This window comes from Astyanax mexicanus, chromosome 4 (genome assembly GCF_023375975.1).
Source record: "Astyanax mexicanus isolate ESR-SI-001 chromosome 4, AstMex3_surface, whole genome shotgun sequence".
In the NCBI taxonomy this organism is placed as follows: Eukaryota; Metazoa; Chordata; class Actinopteri; order Characiformes; family Acestrorhamphidae; genus Astyanax; species Astyanax mexicanus.
Window position 1 is genome coordinate 29,703,451 of NC_064411.1, and position 25,303 is coordinate 29,728,753.

At 37.4% G+C, this 25,303-nt stretch overlaps 1 protein-coding gene and 1 long non-coding RNA gene across 16 annotated transcripts in view; both read left to right on the forward strand.

Moving 5' to 3' along the window:
• mbnl1 (muscleblind-like splicing regulator 1) overlaps window positions 1-25,303 on the forward strand; it is a 120,347-nt gene that overhangs the window by 84,365 nt on the left and 10,679 nt on the right. For 10 of the 15 annotated variants that reach the window (XM_022679222.2, XM_022679224.2, XM_022679225.2 and 7 more), the window contains 7 exons: window positions 1,771-1,941; window positions 5,259-5,513; window positions 10,867-11,106; window positions 14,831-14,878; window positions 17,490-17,643; window positions 21,253-21,288; window positions 25,144-25,235. In XM_022679222.2, coding sequence (XP_022534943.2) covers window positions 1,771-1,941; window positions 5,259-5,513; window positions 10,867-11,106; window positions 14,831-14,878; window positions 17,490-17,643; window positions 21,253-21,288; window positions 25,144-25,235 — 996 coding nt within the window. The remainder of the gene's footprint in view (window positions 1-1,770; window positions 1,942-5,258; window positions 5,514-10,866; window positions 11,107-14,830; window positions 14,879-17,489; window positions 17,644-21,252; window positions 21,289-25,143; window positions 25,236-25,303) is intronic. The other 5 variants (XM_049476821.1, XM_022679229.2, XM_022679230.2 and 2 more) reach the window with 4 other exon arrangements.
• LOC125801089 (uncharacterized) lies at window positions 17,650-19,725 on the forward strand. The gene is made up of 2 exons (XR_007438607.1): window positions 17,650-18,402; window positions 18,629-19,725. It is a non-coding gene; the product is annotated as an uncharacterized LOC125801089 (long non-coding RNA).

Genomic DNA, 25,303 nt, shown 5'->3' on the forward strand with positions numbered 1-25,303 from the left:
TTGCAATTCAGTTTCAGTTTAAGGTGATGTCTTGATTTTTTATCTTTAGAATTCACTGTTCCGTCAATGATGGCAAGCTGTCCTGGACCAGATGCAGCAAAACAGGCCCAAACCATGATACTACCACCACCGTGTTTTACAGATGCAATAAGGCTTTTAAGGTGGAATGCATGGATTTTTGTTCCTTTTTTCCAACAATTAAAGTTCTCATTCAAACCAGAAAGGTCTATTTTGGTGTCCACAAAACATTGTTCCAGTAGCCTTCTGGCTTGTCCATGTGTCCCGTCCGCCACACTGGCCAAAAGTTAAAATATCACACGAGGACAGATAGTGATTTTGAGCTTCTGAATGGGACACAGCCTTCCAGTTCAGCGAGGCCCTGAAGGGGAAACTGAACGGAAAGCATCCAGAAAGAAAGAGGAGCACACCAGGCATTTGTGCTCTTAGCAAGCCTGCAGTGTGTGAACAGGACACTGGTAAACAGGTATTAGAAGAATCATATAGATAAGATAAGAAGAGTCATAAAGATTAAAAATTTACAAAAAATTACATAAGGGTGCACGATTGCCCCTTCCCAGAGGGAGCAAGGCCAATTGTGCTCTCTCAGGGCTCCGGCAGCTGATGGCAAGCTACATGACCAGGATTCGAACCAACAATCTCACGATCATAGTGGCATTGCTTAGCCTGCTGGACCATTTAAATTTATGGTATTTAGCAGATGCCCTTATCAAAAGTGACTTACAACAGTGCTTCGTTGTTTGCTTCAAAATATCCATAGCTAGTTCTTAGAGACTAGCTAGAATCAAAAGATACACCAAGCTTTGATAATGTTTAGAACCTTTAGTTTAGGAACTCTTTGAAATGATGAGTGGAAGTTCATTCCACCACCTTGGTCTTGCCGCACAGAGAAGAGTCGAATGTTTGTTTTCTGTTGGTTTTGAGGGATGGTGGTTCGAGCCGAGCCGTACTGGAAGCTCTAAGAGCTCTTGAAGCTACAGATCTGGCTTTGACCATCATTGCCATCAAGTAGGAGGCAGCTGGTCTATTTTTGGCTTTGTGGGCCAGCGCCAGGGTTTTAAATTTATTGCGAACGGCAACAAAAAGCCAGTAAAAGGAACTTCGGAAGATTGAAGAATGAAGAGTCGTGCTGCCGCTGATTCTGAAGTAGTTGCAGGGTTCTGGTAGCTTGCAGTGGAAAACCAGCCAGTAGAGAGTTGCAATAGTCAATTCTTGAGATGACAAGAGACTGTACAAGCTCCTGAGTTGCTTCCTGTTTGTTGCAAGCTTACTAGAAAACAAAGAGCATTTTAAATGATTGAGCACAGTGACTGTGCTTGTAATAGATGTGACATAAGAGCACAGGGGTCACTTAAGCACAGATCCATACAGTCATCAGCTGCATTACTGCCCCACAGACTGAACACAAACACACATCACACACACGAGTCAATACTGGCATTTTATGCCAAGCCTGACAGCTCTGTTCTAGCGATGACACTCTACTGTCTCTCAACACAGTCATACAGAGACAGTGGCTTAGAACCGGATCAATCACATCAGCCGTAAAGAGTGAGAGCTTAGCACAGAGACAATAGATGACAAAGGAATTATGGCTTATTAATGGATTCCATTAGAAGCTGAAACAAAAGATCTATTGACATGAATCCAGATGAGTGTAATATAACTAATGGATATCTCGCTCTCTCTTTCTCTCTCTCTCTCTCTCTCTCTCTCTCTCTCTCTCTCTCTCGCTCTTGCTCATCCTCTCAGGGCCGCTGTTCCAGAGAGAACTGTAAGTACCTGCACCCGCCCCCCCACCTGAAGACGCAGCTGGAGATAAACGGCCGCAACAACCTGATCCAGCAGAAGAACATGGCCATGCTCGCCCAGCAGATGCAGCTAGCCAATGCCATCATGCCTGGCAGCCAGCTTCAGCCAATGGTAAGGCTCCCCGCTAGCTCAGGTTCTCTTAAAGAGAAACAGTGCTGAAATACCTCTGAATACCTTAGTCAGCATGTGTTTCGGACCTGTATTACCTAATTGCCATCTAGTTCCACTGAAATACAGGGGAAAATGTAGAGATAACAACTGTAGTTATGGAAAAAGGACAGAGAAATGCTAAAAATAGCTCCTGTTATCCATTTTACTGTTACCCATATTAAATACTTAAAAATGAAACAGCCACAAAAAGAACACACAAGTCTAAAATGTATAATTTAATAATAAAAAAACTAATATCAAAGGTCTCCTAGTGGCTTCACAGACAAACTTACGGGTACTATGGCCCAAGGATGCGATTCCTGGGTCATGCTGCCTCGGCATCAGCAGCCAGAGTCTGAGAGAGCTCAACAGGACATGCTCTCTCTGGGTCGAAACAGTTGATGGCAATGAAAACCAAACTCCAGATAGAGTTCTGAACACCATGGTTTTAAGAAATACTCTAGATTTACACCTAGAGTGAAAATAAAATAAAAAATATTGTACCTGGATCACCCATGATTCCGAGGCACTTTATTAGATCGGGGCATTACTGCTAAAAATATCAGATTTGCAGGATTACTGTTATTCAGCTTTCTTAATATTTTACAAATTATATAGGGGCAGTTTCCCAGAAAGGAATTAAGCCTAGTCTTACACTATTGACTATTGATAGCAATCCTTAGACAAGCCATTAACCGCACACCGTGCAGCTTGATTTAGTGCGAGTCTGTGTGTCTTTGCCATCGTAACAATGGGAAAAGGATGCTGTGCCCGGCTCACAACATGCAAAAGGCATGTACTTCTTGCTGTGAAAGTGCAGAAGCAGGTCATTTGCAGGAACATAAATGTTATTTTATTATTTGCTCTGTTTATGTTTGATGTTAAAGTTGGGTTTGTGCCCTGTTGCGTGTGGATTGTTGCCTAGTTTTAAATCAGTCAGTGGCACACCTATGTTTTTCCTTACGAAGATGGCAAAACACCAGAAATTTACCTAAACACACGTCATTTTCATTCATCTTTTTTACGTCCATCGGCGTAGATATATTCACAAGCACTGTTTCTATTTAAACAACACGGGTGGAAGACATAAAAATAGAGTGTTGGCGGGGTGTAAGATAGCAATTCGCATCACATTGTGCCTTTTTAAGATAAGTTTGTAAGATAAGACCCCATGTTTTCTTTTCAAGTGAAAATTTTTATTTAAATGCTTAATCCCTGTCTGAGAGCTTTTTCTCTTAAAAGCTTCCTTCATAATTCTGGATCTGCATTGACTATAGCATGTCCTAGTTTCCTACTACCATATTTTTCGCACTATAAGGCGCTCTGTCAATAAACATCTATTTTCTGGTCGATTTTAATACATAAGGCTTATAAGGATTATAAGGCTCATTTTATGGTGTCACAATGTTTTTCTTCTAATTCAGCAGGTTAAGCACCGTTTATTTACAGTAAGCTTAGATTTTGAGATTTCCTCTAAAGATGGAGCATTAGCATTAGGGACTAACCACTAGTGATAGTGCTAATACTGCTCCTGCAGTGCTAGCTGGGGTTAGCAGCAGGCTACAGGCCTATAATACTCACCTCTGAACGGCCAAAGAGCTAGTGCTTAGCAGGGTTCGTGGGTAATGGTACTGCTACCTCTGAATGGCAAAAGAGTTTGTGCTTAGCTTACTGCTGGAGAACTAAACTTTACTGCTTCTTACAACCTGACTAGTAAAATTCATGCATAAGGAGCACCAAATTATATAGCACACTGATGAATTTTGGGAAAATTAAAGGATTTTAAGTGCGCCTTATAATGCGAAAAATACGGTAGTTATTTGATACATATGCATGTTTTATGATTTTTTTTTTTTTAAATGAAACGCAATATTTTTACAGTGTTTTAGTATTTTTACTTGCAAAGTTTAGTGAACTGTTCTATTCTTAAACAACACAGTTTGTCTTCTTGACCCATTTGGTCTCCAGTCAGGAGACTGACATTATAATATTACCTACAGCCGCACAGTAGCTCACTTCAGCATCAGAGCTGAGCTCCTGGTGTCTTTTTAATTGTGTGTCACTTTCAGTGCTCCTCGTCTGCACAGTAGTTCCCTGCAATTCCAGAATAGAAAGCAGTTTACACAGAAAAATGTCATTAGAGAAGTGCTTAATGCCACTCCAAGAAAGAGAAGAGTATCCACAGTATCCATAGACAAGCTAGATAAGCCAAGTCAGCGTTCAAGTTCCAATAGATCCAGTTTACTCACATGGTTTCATTTTAATGGCTCTGGATATTTTAGCTATCGGGCTAATCCGATCTGCAGGTGGCATGCACTGAGCGCTGGTGTCTTTCAACAGAGTGCTTGTTTAAAAGTACGAAATTTAAAAGTGCGTATAAATGTTACATTGTTTTCAGTAAAAAAAAAACAAAAAAAAACAATTCAATATCAGTTCCCCTTCAGAGAAAAAACAGATTAATGTTTGTAGACATTCACTTTCTCTCTTTCTCTGGCACAGACACATTTAATCGTTTCCTTTGGCAGATTCAAACTAGATTTAAACACATTTGCTAGCAGCCAAAACAAACTGAACATAGAATGTCAAAGTGTAAACAATCTTAATAAAGCATTCACAGAGTATGGAAATTATTTATTACTGTTAAAACCTGTGGCATAAAAAATGTTTTAACATTTTTGTCATACTCCCATTTTTCAGATTACCAAACAAACTTTAATATCAGACAAATATAACCTGAGAAAATATAAAAAGCACTTTTTAAATGATCATTTCATTTATTAAGAGGCAAAAACTATTCAAACCAATCTATCCTTTTGTGAAAAAGTGCCCCCTCATTAATTAACTGTGATTAATCACACCTTTTGGAAAGCTGAGTTCAATTTCACTACTAACCACAACCAGGCCTGATTACTGCCAGAACTGCCAGAAAACATGGTGGTGGTAGTGTGATGGTGTGGGGCTGCTTTGCTGGACTGTAATAGATGGAACCAATAATTCTACTGTTTACCAGACAATCCTGAAGGAGAATATCCGGCCATCTGTTATTGACCTCAAGCTCGGGCCTACTTTGGTTCTGCAGCAGGACAATGATCCAAAGAACACACACAAGTTCACCTCTGAATGTGGAAGTCCATTTGATATTAACTTGTAGCGTGGAAGAGAATTAGCTGACCTGCTGAGCATTTTGTGTTACATTTTAGTGTATTGGAAAGAAAATCATTATTGTCTAGCTTTGCTATTTATTCATATTCTCTGTATTCTATCCTCTTTCCTTGTAGCCTTTGTTCTCCGTTACACCGAATATTGCCACTAACCATGGTGCGGCAGCAGCAGCGGCAGCCGCAGCTACGTTTAACCCGTACCTGGGACCCGTATCTCCAGCGCTGATGTCTGCAGAGATCCTGCCCAGCGCGCCTGTGCTGATCGGTGGAAGTCCCGGAGTAGCACCCGTTCCCTCCAGCGCTAATGCTGCTGCTGCAGCTGCCGCCTCCGCCGCTGCTGCCCAGAAACTACTGCGCACTGACCGCCTCGAGGTAAGAGCCAATGGAATTAAAGAACTTCCCATGGAAAAAGGAGCACTTTTACACTGTTTTTCACATTTTGGGTTGGGGCTCATTTCAATTATATTGATTTTGATTCTGCTTATTGCTTTTAGTTCTGAGCAATTCCAAGGTTAGATTCTAAAGTGGTAAAATAAATGTGAATTTTTTTTATTGCCACATCTGTGGTAACAGCTTTATTAACAGTGAGAGACAGTGAGAGTAAAATGTTAGTACTGATTTCTTTAGGTACCAGTAATACAGTTTGTGCTTAGTAGACTGTTTTTATTTTAGTACATTATGAAAAGTTTGTTGAGGAACTTCTGAGGATGCTTTATGGTTCCTAACCTTGCTTTACGGCTTTTAAAAGAAAGAAGAAATTTTCCTAAACCACTTTAAGATGTTCCTCTACAGTTTATAATCAAAGACCCCTAACTGTTTGTCAAGGAGCTCTACTTTCAGTGTATAGTGTATGTTCTGATCTAATTTTTTCTCATATCGAAACAAAATGTGATGATTTAACAAAAATGTCATTTCAGGGGATCAAAAGTAATTGGACAAATGATCTCAAATGCTATTTTATGGGCTTATCCTTCTTTAATCTATAATAAGATAAGCAGGTAAAATGTCTGGAGCTGATTCCAGGTGTGGCTTTTGCATGTGAAACCTGTTGCTGTCAAAAAATAAAATGTGGTTAAAAGAGTGCATTGGTGAGCTCAGGAACTTAAAAATACCAGGACATCCACAGAAGACAACAGTGGGGGATGATTACAGAATAATTTTCATGGTGAAGAAAAACCAACTTCACAACATCTACCTAAGTGAAGAACACTCTCTAGGATGTAGGTGTATCAGTATCTCATTCTATCGAGAGAAGAATTGATGAGTGCAAATACAGATGGTGTACCACAAGTTGCAAATCATGAATAGAAAGTTCAGATTAGACGCTACCAAAAACCATCTAAGGAAGCTAGACCAGGTCTGGACAGGCTTTGTAGAAAAAAATATTTAATTTCTAAGCCCAAATCATTAAATCATGTGTCTCTGTTCAAATATATATGGACCTAAAAGTAAATGCCTCCTTACAGACGTATATTTTATTTTTTTACGGATACCGGGTTCTTGGAATTATGTAACCAGTTCCAAATCAGAACTGAATTGCAATTTTCAACCATAAAGTAAGAAATAGACTTGGAGAAGGCAAGAGACAGAATACAATGAGTTTGATAAGCTAAAGTGACTGAGTTCAGTTCCTTATTTTATGTGGAACGCACATATCCATAAGTTACATTGACTTTTCACTGAGGTAATAACGTCAGTGTGAAGGTGTAAGAGTTATCCAGAAGCTCATTTACAAGCTTGAGTGACAGAGAGAACGGTTAATTCATTACTGTGTCCTGCCAACATGCATCAGTCAACATCTTAGACATGCAAATTTACAAGCGTTAGCTACAAGCTAATTTGCATTCCTCAGAGACTCTGGGAGTTTATTTACATATTTTAGAGTGACTTAAAACACACAAATCAATATTTAAGTTATACAGTAGCATCACATAACCTTTTGAGAAATAGCAACAAGCTAAATCGCTTTCCTCAGTGACAGAGTTCACTTACATATTTTACAGAGACTTGGTCACATAAATCAATACATCCAATTTAGGTTCGATTTATGTAACATCAAGTATAGATATAAGAGTTCTACTGCAATCTGTTTAAACTCAGATTTTGGAATTTCTTAGTTCCAAGTCCCAATAAGTTGTGAGTTCTACTTGGAAAGTCAGACAGTCTCACAAACTCAGAGTTCAGAATCCAAGATTGCTGCACAGGACATTAACAGTAGTAACACCAGTAGTATTATTCAGTTTAATATCACTTTCATGATGTTTGGAAGTTATATAAATACTGCAAAAAGCATTAACTGGTAATGCTAACAATGCTAACCAGAAACAATACTAACAGTGATACTTTGGGACACGAACATGTGACATACCGTTTTTTTTACACTATAAAGTGCACTTAAAGTCCTTTAATTTTTCTAAAAAATAAACAGTCTTATGTATAAATTTTACCAGTCAGGGTATAAGGAGCAGTAAAGCCACTCCCCTGAAGTACAGAATTATACAGGAGTTTTAGTGAAGTTTTTCCAGCACCGAGGCTGGAGCAGTATTAGCATTAGCCGCTAACCGCAGCAATAGCTTTATTTAACCATTCAGAGATGAGTATATTGGACTGTAGCCTGCATGCTCTATTGGGCAGCGTTTACTAGCACTAAGTGATGCTGTAAGCTTACTGTAAATAAACAAAAGCGCTTTACTCATCCAATTAAACAGGTTTAGGAGAGGAATTTAGACTGTATTTTTACAATTGTTAAATAAGATGTGGTAAACTCAAAGGCTCTTAGTCAACTTTTTTAGGATATGTTGTGAAATAATACATATATCTGAATGTTTACTGGAATGCAGCAACTCAACTTGGGTGTGACACCAGTCCCAACTCTGGCTAATTAGACATCTAGCTAACCTCAGAGGGAAAAGGGAAGCAGCATTAGCTACAAGCTTATTTTAAAATATATTTTACAGGGACTTAACACACAAGTTAATATTTAATTTAGCCAGCAACATCAATGTTGTGGGAGATAGCAACAAGCTAGCTAATTTGCTTTCTTGAGAGACTGAGTGAATTAATTTACTTATTTTACACCAACTTATTCACATCAATGTTTATTTAGCTAAGTTGGATAGCAACACCACATGAAGCTGTGAGAGTTAGCGACAAGCTAATTGCAGTACTTTAAGAGAGAGAGAAAGAGAGAGATTTAGAAGCGCACACTGACACAGGTGTAAAGTAAAGTGCTAATGTGATAAAGGCTAATTAATTCACACAAACGTACAGGGCAGAAGTGTTAGGACTCTGCCTAACATGTTAAGCTACTTATGTGAATTGTAGGAGTATATGTGTTCAAAATACCCTAATAGTACACGACAAACAAACTAATAGACAGTATATTGTGATTTGATATAATATTTGTTAGCTTAACAATTTTACAAGCCTCTGTAGGCTCTAGTAGATCAGGGTTCTTGCATCATTTTAAAAGTCAAATTTAATGGCTTTTTAAGACCTTTTTAAGACCTCAGTAAACATAAATCAAGACCCATAATTTCATAATTTCTTTGGTAGAAAATAATGTATTGCAAATCAAAATATAACTTTTCCCATTTGTTATTATTATGTATTTTATTTATTTATTTATTTTTTGCAAATTTTTTTTTTTGCTAATTTACCGATAAAATGAGTATGTTCGCTAGCTTGCTGCTAACGTTAGCTAGCTCTTTGTTAAACTTAGTTCTCTCCCCAGTTACAGAGCTAACTTGCCGCTAATGTTAGTATGTTAGCTAGCTCACTGCTAATGTTAGTATGTTAGTTAACTCACCGCTATTGTTAGTATGTTAGCTAGCTCACTGCTAATGTTAGTATGTTATCTAGTTTAAGACTTTTAGCATGTTGCATTTGATTTTGGCCATGTTTGTTTATGTAGGTCATGCCAGTAAACTAGCTTTAGTTTAGTCAGATTAATCATGCTCATATCCACCATATTCTGCCATTCCCACTTTCAGGAGATCTTTATTCAGCATTTTTGTTAGAATTTCTGGTTACCACATAGCTAGCTAGCTAAATTACATACACTGCCTTCCAGAAAAGAGGAGCTCTGTCTGTTGCTAAAAAAAAAAAAAAATCCACCCAAACATACTTGAGGAAACATCCATATATCTGTTCTTACTAAGGGTGTGCCATATCATATCATACACAATAATATCGCCATCATTTTGGAATATTGTCAACAATATTATACCCTGATATATTGTGCCAAGGCACACCGAATTATAATGTATAATGTATATTATCAGTGAACATCTATTTTCATAAATATCCACTATTGAATCGCAGTTAATCACAGAATATTGTTGTGATTAATCGAATTAAATGTTTTAATCGATAGACACCACAAGTGTGGTGTCAAGATCATTTTTTTTGTTTGTACAGTAGAAAAAAAGACCAAATCGAACACAGTCACAATCCACACAACACTGCCAGAGAATCAGAGTGTCTAGACTACATGCAGGACTTCAGTCTAGTAGCAAATATTGTGGTGTTGCTGCCCTCTAGTGTATGTGTTCAGGTAGAAAACTGTCCTAGAAATTATTGTGATGAATAATATTATTATAATTTTAGGGCCATTTTATGCAGCATCATAATCTATTTATATATTACTTTTAATTAGCATTTAGCTTTAATTTAGAAATTGGAATTGATATATATAAAAAAAACATTTATATTTAAAGTCAACAAACTTTACCAGACAAATTGTAACAAATTGTAAAAAACTTTACAAAATATATATATTTTGTTCAGTTTTATTTACGGCTCTGAATAAAAAATTAAGAGACCACTTCAGTTTTTGAATCAGTTTCTCCGGTTTTTCTATTTATAGGTTTATGTTTGAGTAAAATTAATGTTGTTGTTTCATTCTATAAACTACACATTGGGACAACATTTCTCCCAAATTCCACATAAAATTATTGTCATTTAGAGCATTTATTTGCAGAAAATGAGAAATGGCTTAAATAAAAAAAAAAGATGCAGAACTTTCAGGCCTTAAATAATGCAAAGAAAACAAGTTTATATTCATAAAGTTTTAAGAGTTTAGCAATCAATATTTGGTGGAATAACCCTGGTTTTTAATCACAGTTTTCATGCATCTTGGCAGGTTCTCCTCCACCAGTCTTACACACTGCTTTTGGATAACATTATGCCACTCGTGGTGCAAAAATTCAAGCAGTTCAGTTTGGTTTGATGGCTTGTGATCAACCATCTTCCTCTTGATTATATTCCAGAATTTTCAATTTGGTAAAATCAAAGAAACTCATTTTTAAGAGGTCACACTGTTTCTCACTCGCTTTGTCTCTCTTTCTCTCACTTTGTCTTACTCTCTCACTCTCTTTCTTTCATGTCGGCTTTTAATTAAATATGTTGTGTGAGAATAATGATCACTTTTTGTTTTTTTGTTAAGAAAAGGGTAGCAAAAATAAGAAAATTAAAGTATCATATCAGTACCAATATCGGTAGTGATATTAAAAATTTGCTATCGATACCCAACCCTACTCTCAGTAGACAGCACAGTAGACGGTGATAATAATTGTGACCGGTGGCATCTGGCTAGAATTGTCCGCATGAACAGACAAGCAATTCTGGCACAAATCACATCCACATTCAATGCAGGTGACCACACACACAAAAAGTTAAAAAGTCATGGGACACGATAACTAAATCCCATTTCCCATTTTTTCAGGTGTGTCGCGAGTACCAGCGTGGAAACTGCTCCCGCGGTGAGACGGACTGCAGGTTTGCCCACCCGGCCGACAGCACCATGATCGACTCCAGTGATAACACAGTGACCGTGTGTATGGACTACATCAAGGGCCGCTGCTCCAGAGACAAGTGCAAATACTTCCACCCTCCAGCTCACCTGCAGGCCAAGATCAAAGCAGCACAGCACCAGGTGAACCAGGCCACAGCCACCGCGGCCATGGTGAGTACTGTCCATCCACCTGCAGGACACTGACGGACAGGACACGCAGCACTGTTACATTTATACACACATAGATAAACAATTATACATCCATATCTGCAAGAACATCCAGTAAAACTACAGGGAACATACACCCCCTACAGATACATACTCAGCGCATGCTCAGTTATTCATAACTGATTTATCTGATTTCATCTCAGGCTGACTTTGACTCTTCTACTGTATGTCACTATATTGTAAATTGTCTATCACTGACTATCATTCGCATTTTTTACTGTTTAAAGGAAACTGACACTTTATTAGTACCATCATATTTTATCATATATATTTTTGTTTCTATAAAACCAAAGCAGAATATCTTGTCAGTCTTTATTATTCCTAGTTTATGTTATTTAAAAATATACATATATAAGAATATATGATTTTTTTGTGTATTTTGAAGCTTTTTCTATGCATAATACGTTTAAAGAAGCATTGCATTAGAAACAGTGAAATTGTGTTTTACATTCACTTAAACATTTGATGAAATGTTACACAGCAGTGCTACTCTAATCATGCATTTACCTCAACAGTGCTATTTTAGTCATAAATCTACCTCAGCATTGCTACCATAGTCACGCATTTAGGGGTGCAACTTTAGTAAAAAAATTACTACAGCATTGCTATTTTATTCATAAATTGACCTCAGCAGTGCTATATTCAGCACAAATTTACCACTGCATTGATATTTTATTTATAAAACTTCCTCTAGCAGTGCAATGTTAACCATATATTTACCATAGCATTGCAATTCTAGTCACACATTTACCTCAGCAAAGCAATTTTTGGTCATAAATTTGCCCAAGTAATGCTATTCTAATCATGAATGTACCTCAAATATGGAATATGGTGTTGTCTGAAAATGTGTCATTTCCTTTTTGACTCTATTAAATGTCATATGAATGTCTTATATTTGTGTAAAACCTTTTAAAACAGTGTTTTAGAGCACATGTTCTGCACCTGGTGTGCCAAATTCTGGTCCTGGTGATCTAGTCCCTGCAGAGTTTAGCTCCAACCCTAATTTAGCACAGCTCATCTAGGTAATCAAGGCCTTTGGAGGCAGATGTGGAGATAGATGTGTTAGAGCTAGAGGTGAGCAACATGGTAAATATATTATATCATATTTTGACTTGCAGAAAAATACATTAGTAGTACAAATCTACTATTCAAATACTCAGTATAGCAGAACTTCATCCAGTTACAGTAAAATTACCATATTTTTCGGTCTATAAGGCACACAAGATTATAAAGCGCATTAAGTGACACTAGTAAGATATTGAAGTGAACAATGGTGTCGCCATGTTTTTCTTCTAGTGAGGAAGCTGGGGGAAGCGCCTAAGTAAATAAAACTGTAATTCTTAAAGAAAAAAACATTTCTTTTGAAGTATTTTAAAGAGCACCCCAGAGAGTTAAACACTGACAATGTCTAAGATATACTTTCAGATGAATATGTATTATACACTGCATATTATTATACACCGCATGCAATATATTATGTATCATGATAATATGATATGATAATATGATACCTCTACTGTAACTTGGATGTGAACTGTAGCGGGTATTAGATCTCCAAGACCAGTATTAGGCACTCATGCTCTACTACACTTTTTGATGTTTCTGTTTTATTCACTGGTTTCTCCTTTAATGTTGTCTAAGAAAGTACATTTTCACCCATCTGTTTCTGTGAGGCAGGGGGTGATAAAACATTCTAATTTACAGGAGAACTCTGGTGTGAAATGGACCCTGGGTGTAGTGAAACATAACTTACTACTAACTTACAGTACTAACCTTTGTGGAATAGCTGACCTCAGTTTGGAGACAGCATTCCGGAATACAGATTTTTTTTTTCATTTCCTTCAAACAGGTTTTAGAGTGGGCGCAGTAGGGGCTTATTTTTGCCTCTGCAGAGAAATAGCTTTTTTTTTACTGCTAAAAAGCTCAAAATAGCTCCACACTTCATTGGTAGAATTCAGAGAGCCTTGACATTTAAAACGAGACATTGAGAACTTTGAAAGTGCACCAAAAAGTTTATTAAAATAGTAGCACTACACTAGTTTTCCGGACTTAACTTTAAGATGGTGGCATCCGGAGAACTAGTGTAGTGCTACAGTATGTAAACAGACTATTTTAATAAACTTCCGGTGCACTTCCAAAGTTCCCAACATCTCGTTTTAAACATCTAGGCAAATTCTCAATGTCTTGTTTTAAATGTCTAGGCTCTCCGAATTCTACCAATGAAGTTTGGAGCTATTTTGTGCTTGTTAGCAGTGGAAAGAGTGATTTCTCTGCAGGGGTAAAAATATGCCCCTATAGCGCCCATTCTAAAACCTCTTTGTAGAAACTTGAAAAAATTCTGTATTAGTCAATGCTATCTGCAAACGGAGGTTGAATGTTCAACAAAAGTAAGTACTCATAATTATGTTTCAGTACACCCCAAGTCCATTTTACACCGGAGTTCTCCTTTAATAGAGATCATGGGAAATTTGAGGGATGACGTCTAGTCAAAAGCTTGATTTGGACAGGATTAGTTTTACATAGGGAGGTGGAATAAATTAATTGTATTAGTTTCTTCAAGTTTCTGAATGTGCCATGTCAGAACTTTTTACAGAATGCAGAACTCTAACATGTCAGTAAATATTCCGGTGGGAATTACCTTCTGTAAAACTAGCTGTTAAAATAACCTCAGGTACGTAAATATTCAGTTAGTGAGTGTAAAGCTTTTCTCAAGTATGGAGGCACTCGAGGAGGTGTTTAGGTGTTTTTTGTTGTGAATGGCACAGATAGTATTCGCTCAAGTAGTGCTATGCTAATCATGAATTCACCTCAGTAGTTCCACTAGTTTGGTTTAGAAGACACAACCTTAAAAGAGGGTTTATTCTTTTCCAAGTTTGATGTCAAAATTTTGTACAGAATGCACACTGACGCTTCAGGAAACACTAAATTCCAGACACCTTCAGTAAAACTAGTGGTTAAAATAATCTCAGGTAGGTAAATATTTCATTTTTTAATTACTGTGAAGCTTTTTTGAAGTATGGAGGCACTCGAGGAGGTGTTCTGCAGCTTAAGGCATGTCATTGTGCAGCAAACCCTTTAACCTACAGTCGTATTATGAACATATAAGGTGTTATACAATGTTTTTTTACATGATGGCAGTCAGTGCATAAATTGAGTAGCCACTCCCATCTCAGTCAGTCATCTCAGGGATGAGTAAAGCTCATCCCGTCCAAATCGAGCTGTTGGTATGATTAAAACCTTATTTAGAAAGCGATGTAGTCTAAACCTATGCTAATCTTTTCATATTAGCAGATGTAATTACATATATTTTGTGAGTTGGTGCATAATGTTATGTATATGATGTCTTGTCTTTCATTGTTCAGACTGTGAAATGTATTATTTTCTGGCAGCAGCTCTGTGATACTGATACTGTAGTCTGTACTGTAGCTTTAAGTATTAATCTCCTGTACTGCAGTAGACTTTCCTAAATGACTTTACAGTGCATGACATAGTCCTGATATCCCCTTTGTATACTGCATTCCAAATGATTTGTTTTTTATTTGTTTTTTTTCTCACCCACCCAAAATGCACTGCTGCCCCCATGATGCACCTCTGCTTGCTGTTTATGTTTATGCGCTTGAACCCCATTGGCCCATTGCCATCATGTGCTCGCTGCCTGCTAATTAAGACGGCTGTCAAATCACTGAAGCGACCCCTCGAGGCCACCTTTGACCTGGTACTATGACCTTTCACCTTTTTGCTTGGCATGTTGCTTTGTCGTAGTGTCTTAACAAACGATAATTTGCAAGCGTAGTAACTTTTTTTTTTTTTTCGTTTAGTTTTTTTGTTTTATTTGTCAGCTTTGTGTTCTCTTCCTACTGCTTTGTGTTATTATTAGTAACTCTCTGGTGATCAGCTGATTGTGGAGAATACTGTTGGGTGGGTTTTTACAATATATTCATGACCAAAGATTACAAAATCAAATCAAATCAAATACCCAGATAGCGTGAAGAATCGGCCCGAGCTCGGCTGATGTATGACAGGATTGGCCGAGACTGAGACGTGGTTTATGCTTGGCAACCAGGGTGTTGTCAAAAGTGTCAACAGCCAATTCCAATATTATACTCAGCAACCGGGGTATTTGCGCATGTGGCATGGCACAATTCCCATATCGACACTTTTATAGAATAAAAACTATTTTTTCAGAAGTTTTATCTAAGTTTATCAGAAAACACAAAAACACGAATTACAGTTAATGGCTATTCAAAATTAGCAATGGTTTAAGAGGATATTATATTATACAGTCAAGCCTTGGAACAAACCAGAAACATTCCTAATTTAGTATTCTGAAAATATTGATTGGAAAGACAGAAAACAGTTAACAGTTAACATTTGAACATTTTAACAGCCACAAATTATATAGCCTTAGCTATAGATTTAACTGTGCAATATTTTTAGCCTATAGCCTTTATTAATTACAATTGTACCACAGTTAGTTCCGGACCTGCAATATGATTGGCTGAGAGGCATTCTATTAGTGCCATTATCAGCCGGTAATGCACTGTAACCGAAGCTCTCCATGTATTACTCCTCCTCATACAGGTAACCTAGCAACGATACAGCTCTTACCAACCAAACAGCGCAGATACAAACAGAGCAGCAATGGAACTATTTTAACTTTTGGAGTTTTTATAACCAAACAAATCGTCTTTTTTTTTCTTATCCTCTTTAACTCAAAATCTTCATAAACAGTGATAATGGAACTGTGGAGTGATCACAATATACACTCGAGATTTGTGCTATAACGTGTAATATTGTGCTACCACCACAGCACAGCAGTGCCAATATTACACATTTTAGCACTCCCTCTCATGTATTATTGCTTAAAAATCTCATTATCATCTTGGACACACATTTTATAATAAATGAGCTCATGTCACACTCTTGACAAAGGCCATCATCCATTATAAGGAGTAAAATTATATTATGTATGCGATTTTAACACCGGTAGTCAGAATTATGAGGAGATGATTTAGGCAAAAAAGTAAATTTTCCAAGATTATTTTAGAGGGATGATTATATTATACTCAGCAACCGGGGTGTTGCACAGGCAGCACTTAACCCAGATGTGAAACATTCTGTTTGGGACAGAATTCGGGCCAAGTGTAACAAAATAAAATTTATACTAAATATGAAGTCATGTTACAACAAAAATCTACCACAAAACTGTGTGGCATATTTCATTTGTGCATATAAATCTAAAAAATTCATGCATATAAACCAAAAAAAAAAACGAAAATAATAAATGATTGTAATAAATGAATAACAAAAATATTGCTTATTATAATTTTTATAATGTTTTTTTTTTCTGGACAGCAACTAAATGTGACATTTTCAGACATTTTCATAAAAAAAACCCTCATATTTATAAATATATGTATTTTTAATAAACAATCCCACAATCAGCTCATCACTCCTACAGCATAAAGTCAGGATCAGGCATATTAACTGTGGTGTGTCACTGCTCTTGTGTGTGTGTGTCTGTTACTGTATCTGCGTGTTTTTATCTCTCTATATCAGCGTCTGTGTGTAGTGCATGTGTAGTAGCTGTGTAGTGCATGAGTAACAGGGTAACCGGGGGTTAAATACACTGGCAGTCTGGGTATAAGCAGTGTGGTAGCCACCTGAGCAACAGAGCGTTAATAACTTATCTCTCATATTTCGCAGATATCATGGAGAAAGCAGTGCAGCTTTTTGGTTTTTGTTTTCAGTTCCTGCTTTACGTTTCTGTCTTTATTTTTCTTTTATTTCATTTGAGTTCTTTATTTTTTGTCCCTCTTTGTCTGCGATACATTTTTTTTTGTAGTAGAGCGAAGCTTGCTTCATTTCTTTGCGCTCAGTCAGCTGTAACAGTCAGTTAGCTTAGCATAGCTTAGCTTAACTTTAGCTAGATAGCGTGGTAGCCTTTAAACAGGTGTAACAGTGGAAGTAGTGTGGCTAATCTGTGTGAAATAGGCTAGACATTAATGTGTTTATATATGTTTGAAGCTTTGTATGTGTATGTTTGTTGTTGTGTACATATATCTAGTCAGATTTGTTTTATTTGGCACTGCTGCTTCTGCTTGTGGCGTAGTCACGTGTAGGCTGCTGCTTGCCTGCTATTTATTAGTTTTTTGTTTTCGGTTTGTTTCGGGTTATTTTTCGGTTTTGTGCTGAAATGAAATGTCCTCTGACAATAACTCTTGTTTATTTTCTCTTCCCTTTCTTTTGTTTTGTTTTTGTTTGTTTTTTCTCCTGTTTCCCCCCCCGGCTCCGTCACACGTTTTTTTCCCCCTCACGCCGAGCAGGGCATCCCTCATAATGTAATGCCTCCTTTGCCAAAGAGACCAGCCCTTGAGAAAACCAACGGTGCCACCACCATGTTCAATGCTGGCATGCTGCAGTACCAACAGGCTCTGGCCAACATGCAGTTTCAGCAGCAGGCAGCATTTATTCCTTCAGGTAGGGCTTCCTGACACTTCTGGGGTCAAAAAATACAAAAAACACAAATCAGAAAATGGGTAGCATGTTCTATATGTACTGCACGTCTTACAGTTTTACTCTAAATTCATAAGAATTGATATATCCATGCTCTGTCCACACATGTGCTCCTTTATAGAGAAAACCTATATATTACAAATACCTAGTCGGGCATAAAGAGATATAATAGATACCAGCTGTGATAATTTCAGCCGTAGACTAGAAAATGACAGTTCCATAACAAACTTTAAGTTGGCTTGAAAAAGGTCAATTAAACATTAAAACATTAAAACCAAAAAAAAAACAAATCTAAATAACTAAAGCATTTTAAATAAATGGCTTAAATCCAGTGTTAGATAAAGAGAAGGAAATAAAGAAACATACAGAGAAAGAGTGGGACAAATAAAGAAAAAATAGAGAAATAGAGAAAAAAAAAACTATTAAAAAGTTAGTGACAGGTAGAGAGAGACATATACACAGTGAAAGAGAGTGAAGTAGAGAGAGAGACATACAGAGAGAAAGAGAGAAAAAAGTAGAGAGACATACAGAGAGAAAGAGAGAGAGAGAAAAAAATCGTAGAGAGAGAGACATACAGAGAAAAAGAGTGAGAAAAAGTAGAAAGAGAAAAAAGAGAAACAGAGAGACATATACAGAGAGAAAGAGAGAGAAAAGTAGAGAGAGACATATACAGAGAGAAAGAGAGAGAAAAGTCGAGAGAGACATATACAGAGAGAAAGAGAAGTAGAAAGAGAAAAAAGAAAAACATAGAGAGACGTATACAGAGAGAAAGAGAGAGAAAAATAGAGAGAGACATGCAGAGAGAAAGAGTGAAAAAAAGTAGAGAGAGACATGCAGAGAGAAAGAGAGAGAAAAAATCGTTGAGAGAGAGACATACAGAGAAAAAGAGGGAGAAAAAGTAGAAAGAGAAAAAAGAGAAACAGAGAGACATATACAGAGAGAAAGAGAGAGAAAAGTAGAGAGAGACATATACAGAGAGAAAGAGAGAGAAAAGTAGAGAGACACATATACAGAGAGAAAGAGAGAGAAAAGTAGAGAGAGACATATACAGAGAGAAAGAGAGAGAAAAGTAGAGAGACACATATACAGAGAGAAAGAGAAGTAGAAAGAGAAAAAAGAAAAACGTAGAGAGACGTATACAGAGAGAAAGAGAGAGAAAAGTAGAGAGAAATATATACAGAGAGAAAGAGAAAAAAAAGTAGAAAGAGAAAAAAGAGAAACGTAGAGAGCATGGAGCATGGATAGGTCAATTAGCATAAACAAATTCAAAATTAAAGTAAAATTACTGAAATTTGTAGTTAATACAGTATTCTTACTTGAGTCTCTACTGAAAATTTGGGCTAAATTGTTTAGAAGTGTAAAAGAATAATATGTGTATAAATAAATGTATTTTATTGGAATATTAAGTTGCATAATGATGTATGAGGATTTCTTTATTTCGAACAGTTATAATCTGTCTTATCTGTGATAGTTACTCTACTCATAACGGTCCCTGTCTGTCATATTCTTCACTAAACAATCATTTGGATCTAAAGTTTTAGGTGTTTTCTACATCCAAATAATAGACCCATATTTACTTTTATATATATTTATATGATGTGATTGGGAGTCCTGGTCTCTTATCTGTCAGGCCTCTCAGAGTAATAATGCACCTTTAACACTAAAATAACACTAAAAGAATGAAATGAACTGAAGCGATCTGATCTTAGATCAGTATTCTTACTCTGAGATGACTGATAATGATGGGTCCTGATCTTAGAATACCACTCTGAAACACGTAATGTGGGCTAATATTGTCTTACTGATGTTAGCAATAAAATTGTAACGTGTAGTAGGGAAAGTAATAGGGGATAGTCAGGCACAACCTAACATTTTTTTCTAAGCAATTTGCACATTTCTGACAAAAACAACGGATATCAATGCAAATAGTTGTACCAGTCACTGGATAAGTTAGGAAAATTGATGCAAGCAATTTGGAAGAATTAATTGGATACAAACCAGACAAAACTACACAGTAATTAAGAACAGCATGATAAAATAGGGACTTTATTCAAAATAGGGATACACCAAATATTTATAAACAAAAATTGTCTATCAGATACAAATTACCATCCAGACACTTTGTCCAGAAGACATAAAATAAATAAATCAGTTTAATCAGCATAAGCTGAGACGTACAATAAAAAAAATGATTTTACACTAAGTAACACGTCTAGGGTAAGCAAAACAGACATGTGTTGGACTGAAATGTAGACCAGAAGACAAGCAGGGTCAAAAACTAGAAAACTAGTCAAAAGCTAACAAGGAGAAACAGCAAACAGGCAAAGATCAGAAACAGATGAATCACAGGAGTGCACTGTGAAATGGTTGGCAATACTTTGCAAAGTACTGAGGCTAAAAAAAAAATAAGAGACCACCTAAAAATGATGAATTTCTTTGATTTTACCAAATTGAAAACCAAATTGTGCACTAGGAGTGGCATAAAGTTATCCAAAAGCAGTGTGTAAGACTGGTGGAGAACATGATGCCAAGATGCATGAAAACTGTGATTAAAAACCAGGATTATTCCACAAAATATTGATTTCTAAACTCTTAAAACTTTATGAATATGAACTTGTTTTCTTTGCATTATTTGAGGTCTGAAAGCTGTGTCAATGGCAGTAGAAAAACAGCTTTCAGCATTTGGCCAAATAACTGAAAAGACAGGCAGAGTTCAGAAACAGATAAATCACAGGAGTGCACTGTGGAAGGGTTGGCAATACTTTGCAAAGTACTGAGGCAAACAAATAGGTACATATGTTTACAGACTGGATGTAAGCAATTCTAAAACTCCAATAGAAAAACAAAGCATTTGACCAAATAAGTGTTAAGATTTTAAACAATTCAAAATGACGTTTTATTTCAAAAGCCAGACACAAAGACATTAAGTCTATTTAATACGTGAAGTGGAGGAAAAAAAATGCCAAAATGAAGGAAAACTTCCAGTGAAAAATCCATGTTTAGGTTTCTTTATTCGGCCTTCGACCAAATGTTTTATTGTATTCAGTTTCAGGTTAACCGAAATAGTTCCTTTTACTGCAACCCTATGTAAAAGTGTTTTCATATGCATGCTTAAAATAGTTTATGGTGCAAGTCTGTCACTACCATTGGCAAATTGCCAGTGGTCCAAAAAGGCATCAAATTTTTTGTGTCTTTATTCTACAGCAGGTTGTGCCTTGCTCTCCTCTAGCTTTACGTATGAGGTGCTTTCTAGTTGTAAGCGAATGTACTAAAACAAGTCATCAGTGTATAAAAAAGAAAGCTCATGACTGTCTTGCTGAGCAGCCTCACACTTACGAGTTCACCTCCCTCTCACTTCCCCACTGCACAGATCACTATTCCCACGACTAATCAATCTCTGTGAATGTCATGATTCCCTGTAAATAGATTCCGTTTGTTTGTTTTTGTTCTTTATTTTTGGAAAGTCTTACTTTGTGTTGTCATCTCTCTTCAATCTAACCAACCTTGTGATGGGCTGTTTTGATTCTTCTCCCTTTTTCCAATCCACTTCCTGTTGCAATGCATGATGGGCAGGCTCAATATTGTGCATGACTCCTGCAGCAAGTGTGGGTAGGTCTCTAGCCTTCCTCCCTTTCGGCTGCTCTCGCGCCATCAAATTCCACATAGCTCATGCAGAACGCGTGTAATAAGACACGGCCGCTCACTGATTGGCCAGTTGACTCACAGTTGAACACTCATCGTAAAATAAATGGTTGCCAGTATAGTTGCACCCAGAAGGAAGTGTCAGATTGGAAGAAAGATATGTTTTGAATTATACGAGCGACCCCTGCTCATATTTATTGAGCTACAGATACAGAAAAAGTGTGTAAAGCAAGTTTTAAACAACATGACGAATGGTTTCCTGTGATTTTCCATCCCATGCAGCCTAAATGTTCACGCAGATTTCACGGATTTCAATAGCATCTCACACGTTTTTAACCAGGGATAGATCTGGCGATACGTCTGGCCATGGCATAGTATCTGTGTTATCAAGGCTAGTTCCTGAGACAGCAGCAGTATGTGGATAAGGTGGTTGGGAGATCGCTGGTTCGAATCCCAGTGATGCAGCTTGTCATCAGCTGTCGGATCCCGGAGAGAGCACAATTGGCTTTGCTCTCTCTCTCCGGGTGGGTACAGTAGAGCTACAGTACAGCTCTTTCCCCTCATCACTCCTAGAGTGATGTCGATTAGCACAAGGCTGCGTCTGTGAGCAGATGTATCAGAACCGAGTCGCTGCGCTTTCCTCCGAGTGCGCTGTGATGATTCTCGGTAATGCTACATCATCAGCAGTTTAAAAAGAGGCGGAGTCTGACTTCACATGTATCAGAGGAGGCATGTGCTAGTCTTCATACCCCTTGTGTTGTGGCCTCACTAGTGATGGGGGGATATACAACTGAGTAGCATCTGAATGGGTGGGACAATTGGCCTAGCTAAATTGGGAGAAAAATTGAAATAAAATTATATATTTTAAAAAAAAAAGAAAAAAGTGACAGGCAAGTGACACAACTTCCCACCAAGTTTCATTCCTGTGAGTTGATTCCTTCTGGGTGCATTTTTTTTCTTCTTTTTTTTCGACGATGAGTGCAAACAAATTGACTTTACATTTCCAGAAAATACTGGAGTACTCAAAAAAAACAATTCTTCTATGTTGATAAAGTTTGAGTAATGTGGGTTTTGTTGGTTTGTGAGATTTAATTTATCATGGGGACTTAATTCTGTAGAATGACTACTACAATCTCATTGTGATGATGTGCAATATTTGGCTAAAGGATAAGCTTCTACAAAATAGTGCAATGTCAGTGGTCCAAGCAATTAATTTACATTTGGAAGCCCTATCTATTTCTGTTAGAGTAACTGTTATTCTTTTGTGTGAAAATAAGTGTTGTTATTCTTTTGACATTGAAATGAATGTTTATGAACTGTCCTGCCCTGCAATTCTCTCCTATTCAGCTCACTTGACACTAATAAGCTGTTTAAACCTTGCATCAAATGTTGCTTTCACTGCTCAGAATTCACTGAACTGCAGTTTTTCCATATTATCTATTATGTTGAGAACAGAACCCTGAGCAGGGCATGAATTCAATGGTAGGATTTGTGCTTAAATAAGCTATAGATGGCCAAACATTAAGCTGGGCGATAAATTGATTTTATAAATGCATTCGAATTTACAGTTAGGGACGATATTTTTTTTATGACAATCAATTTTAACTAATTTAGCTACCAGAGCTTATGAATTTATCTACATTGATGGGCGGTGGTGTGAAAATTGCTATCTTGCCATTGGAAAACACAGTTGCACCACTGACTGATTTGAACCCTGACAACAGTCACCTGTCAGATGTTTATTGCTATCTTGGCAATGCAGGTGCGCCGCAAAGCAGGGGACAACCCAACTTTTACATTACCAATAAACAGAATACAGTACAAAAAAAGTAACATAACTGTTTGAAGTGTTCCCGTAAATTAGCTGCTTTACATTGTGAACGCACAGATCAGTATCGTCTGCTGAGAAGTGCAGAAGTTCTGCACCGTTAAAATAGCAATACGCCACAGTCAGAGTGTACCTGAAGCTTATAGGGAATGGCAAGTGGCAAGTTTATTTAACATTACGCTCAAAACACACCTATGATTAATTAAGAGAATTAGTACATGCCAAGGTGTATTTTTCCCATCGTTACAATAGCAAAGACACAGACACGCCCTAAATCAAGCTGCACGATGCTCAGTTTGCTAAAATAGGGCCCGATTTCTATTAAACACATTTAACTAAGATTAAATGAATAAATGCTTGTGAATGTTTTTTTAAGTGGTAAATAAAATCAATTTTTTGTGAAAAGCATTAAAGTATATCTACATACAACTCAAATGTGAAATAACTCACAATGATGCAAGGTGTAAACAAGCTCTGTGATTTCTAAATATACACACAGTATTTACTGTACTTCAGTTGCCACAGATTGCTTTCTGCTGGTGTGAACTCTACGCATCAGAATCACCAACAGTAAATCAACCAGAACGGCACAGTACAGCGTTTAACTGCTGCTGGAGCTAGTTTGACTACACATGCTAAAACAACTATGAGTGAATCACTGCTTTAAGACCAAGGTGGGACAGAACTAAAAATGTATGCATAATATGGATAACAGTGAATTAGTGCTATAAATCTTGCTATAAGACCATGAGGGCTGTGGCCTTGTTGGCATGTTTTTTGGTATTTTGTTGAAACCTGGCATTCACATACATCCTGGGTGATCTGATCATAAGTGGGTCATCACAGAGTACAAGTGTAAATGAGATAAAGTACCGTATTTTTCACACTATAATTTGCACCGGATTGTTAGGCACGCTGTCAATAAATGTCTATTTTCTGTTCTATTTTCATACATGAGGAGCACTGGATTATAAGGCACATTATGCGTCACTAGTAAGAAACAGGGGTGTCACCATGTTTTCCTTCTAATTTAGTTAAGAAAGCTAAGCTAAGTTACGTAAACAAAACTGTAATTCTTAAAGTAATTCTTATATTTTACATTCAAACGAGCGCTTGATGTTAATCTATAGAGATTTCTCTCCTGAAAACTGTTTTTTTAGTTAAGTAAAGTGCTTCCGTTTATTTACAATAAGCTTAGATTAGCGATAAACGGCTAATGCTGTCTAACAGCGCTAAACTGAGCAACCCTTAGTGTTCTATAGTAAGACAGGGCAATATTAGCTGGCAGTTCGTCCCACGAAGCTTGTTTGAACACAGTAAACACGCAGACTACAGTCCAATATACTCACCCCTGAACGGTGAAATAGCTAGTGCTTAGCGTGGTTAGAGGGTAATGCTAATGCTGCTCCAGCAGTGCTAGCCAGAGTAAGCAGCAGGCTACAGATTGGTAATACTCACCTCTGAATGTTGAAAGAGCTAGCGCTTAGTGCAGTTTGCAGATAATGCTAAAAATGCTCCAACAGTGCTAGCCGGGTTTAGCAGCAGGCTACAGGCTGATAATACTCACCTCTGAATGACAAAAGAGCTAGCGCTTAGAGCAGTTAGAGGGAAATGCTAATACTGCTCCAGCAGTGCTAGCCAGGATTAGTGAAACTTGGGGCCTCTTCTGGATTTAAACTGGGAACTCTGTTCAAAGAAAACTGGAAGCCTCCAGCATTTAAATGCCAGTCGTGAACAGCTATACGACTATTGCGGTAATCACTAGTGATTAGATCATCCAGCATGCATGATAATGCCAGGCGTGAACTGGTGGTTGGTCACCCTAGCTGATCGTGTGGTTTAGCGTTGGTGATTCTAGTGTGTAGCAAAGCTTCCTCCCTCTCTTTTCCCTCCCCCTCTCTTTACGCAAGCACCTCCCCCTCACCGTTCACATGTGTACACCTGTAGGCCACACTCCTCTGTATGTATGCTTAAATGATTTTCCCTCTGAAAAGTACCCATGATGCACGGCGCTTCACCGGCCGCTGTGTCCGCAGCAACCACGTCCGCCACTAGTGTTCCCTTCACGTCTGCATCAGTCAATCAGGTTTGCCCCCTTTATGGCTCTCTCTCAATCTCTCTCTCTCTCTCTCACTCTCTCTCTCATTTACTCTC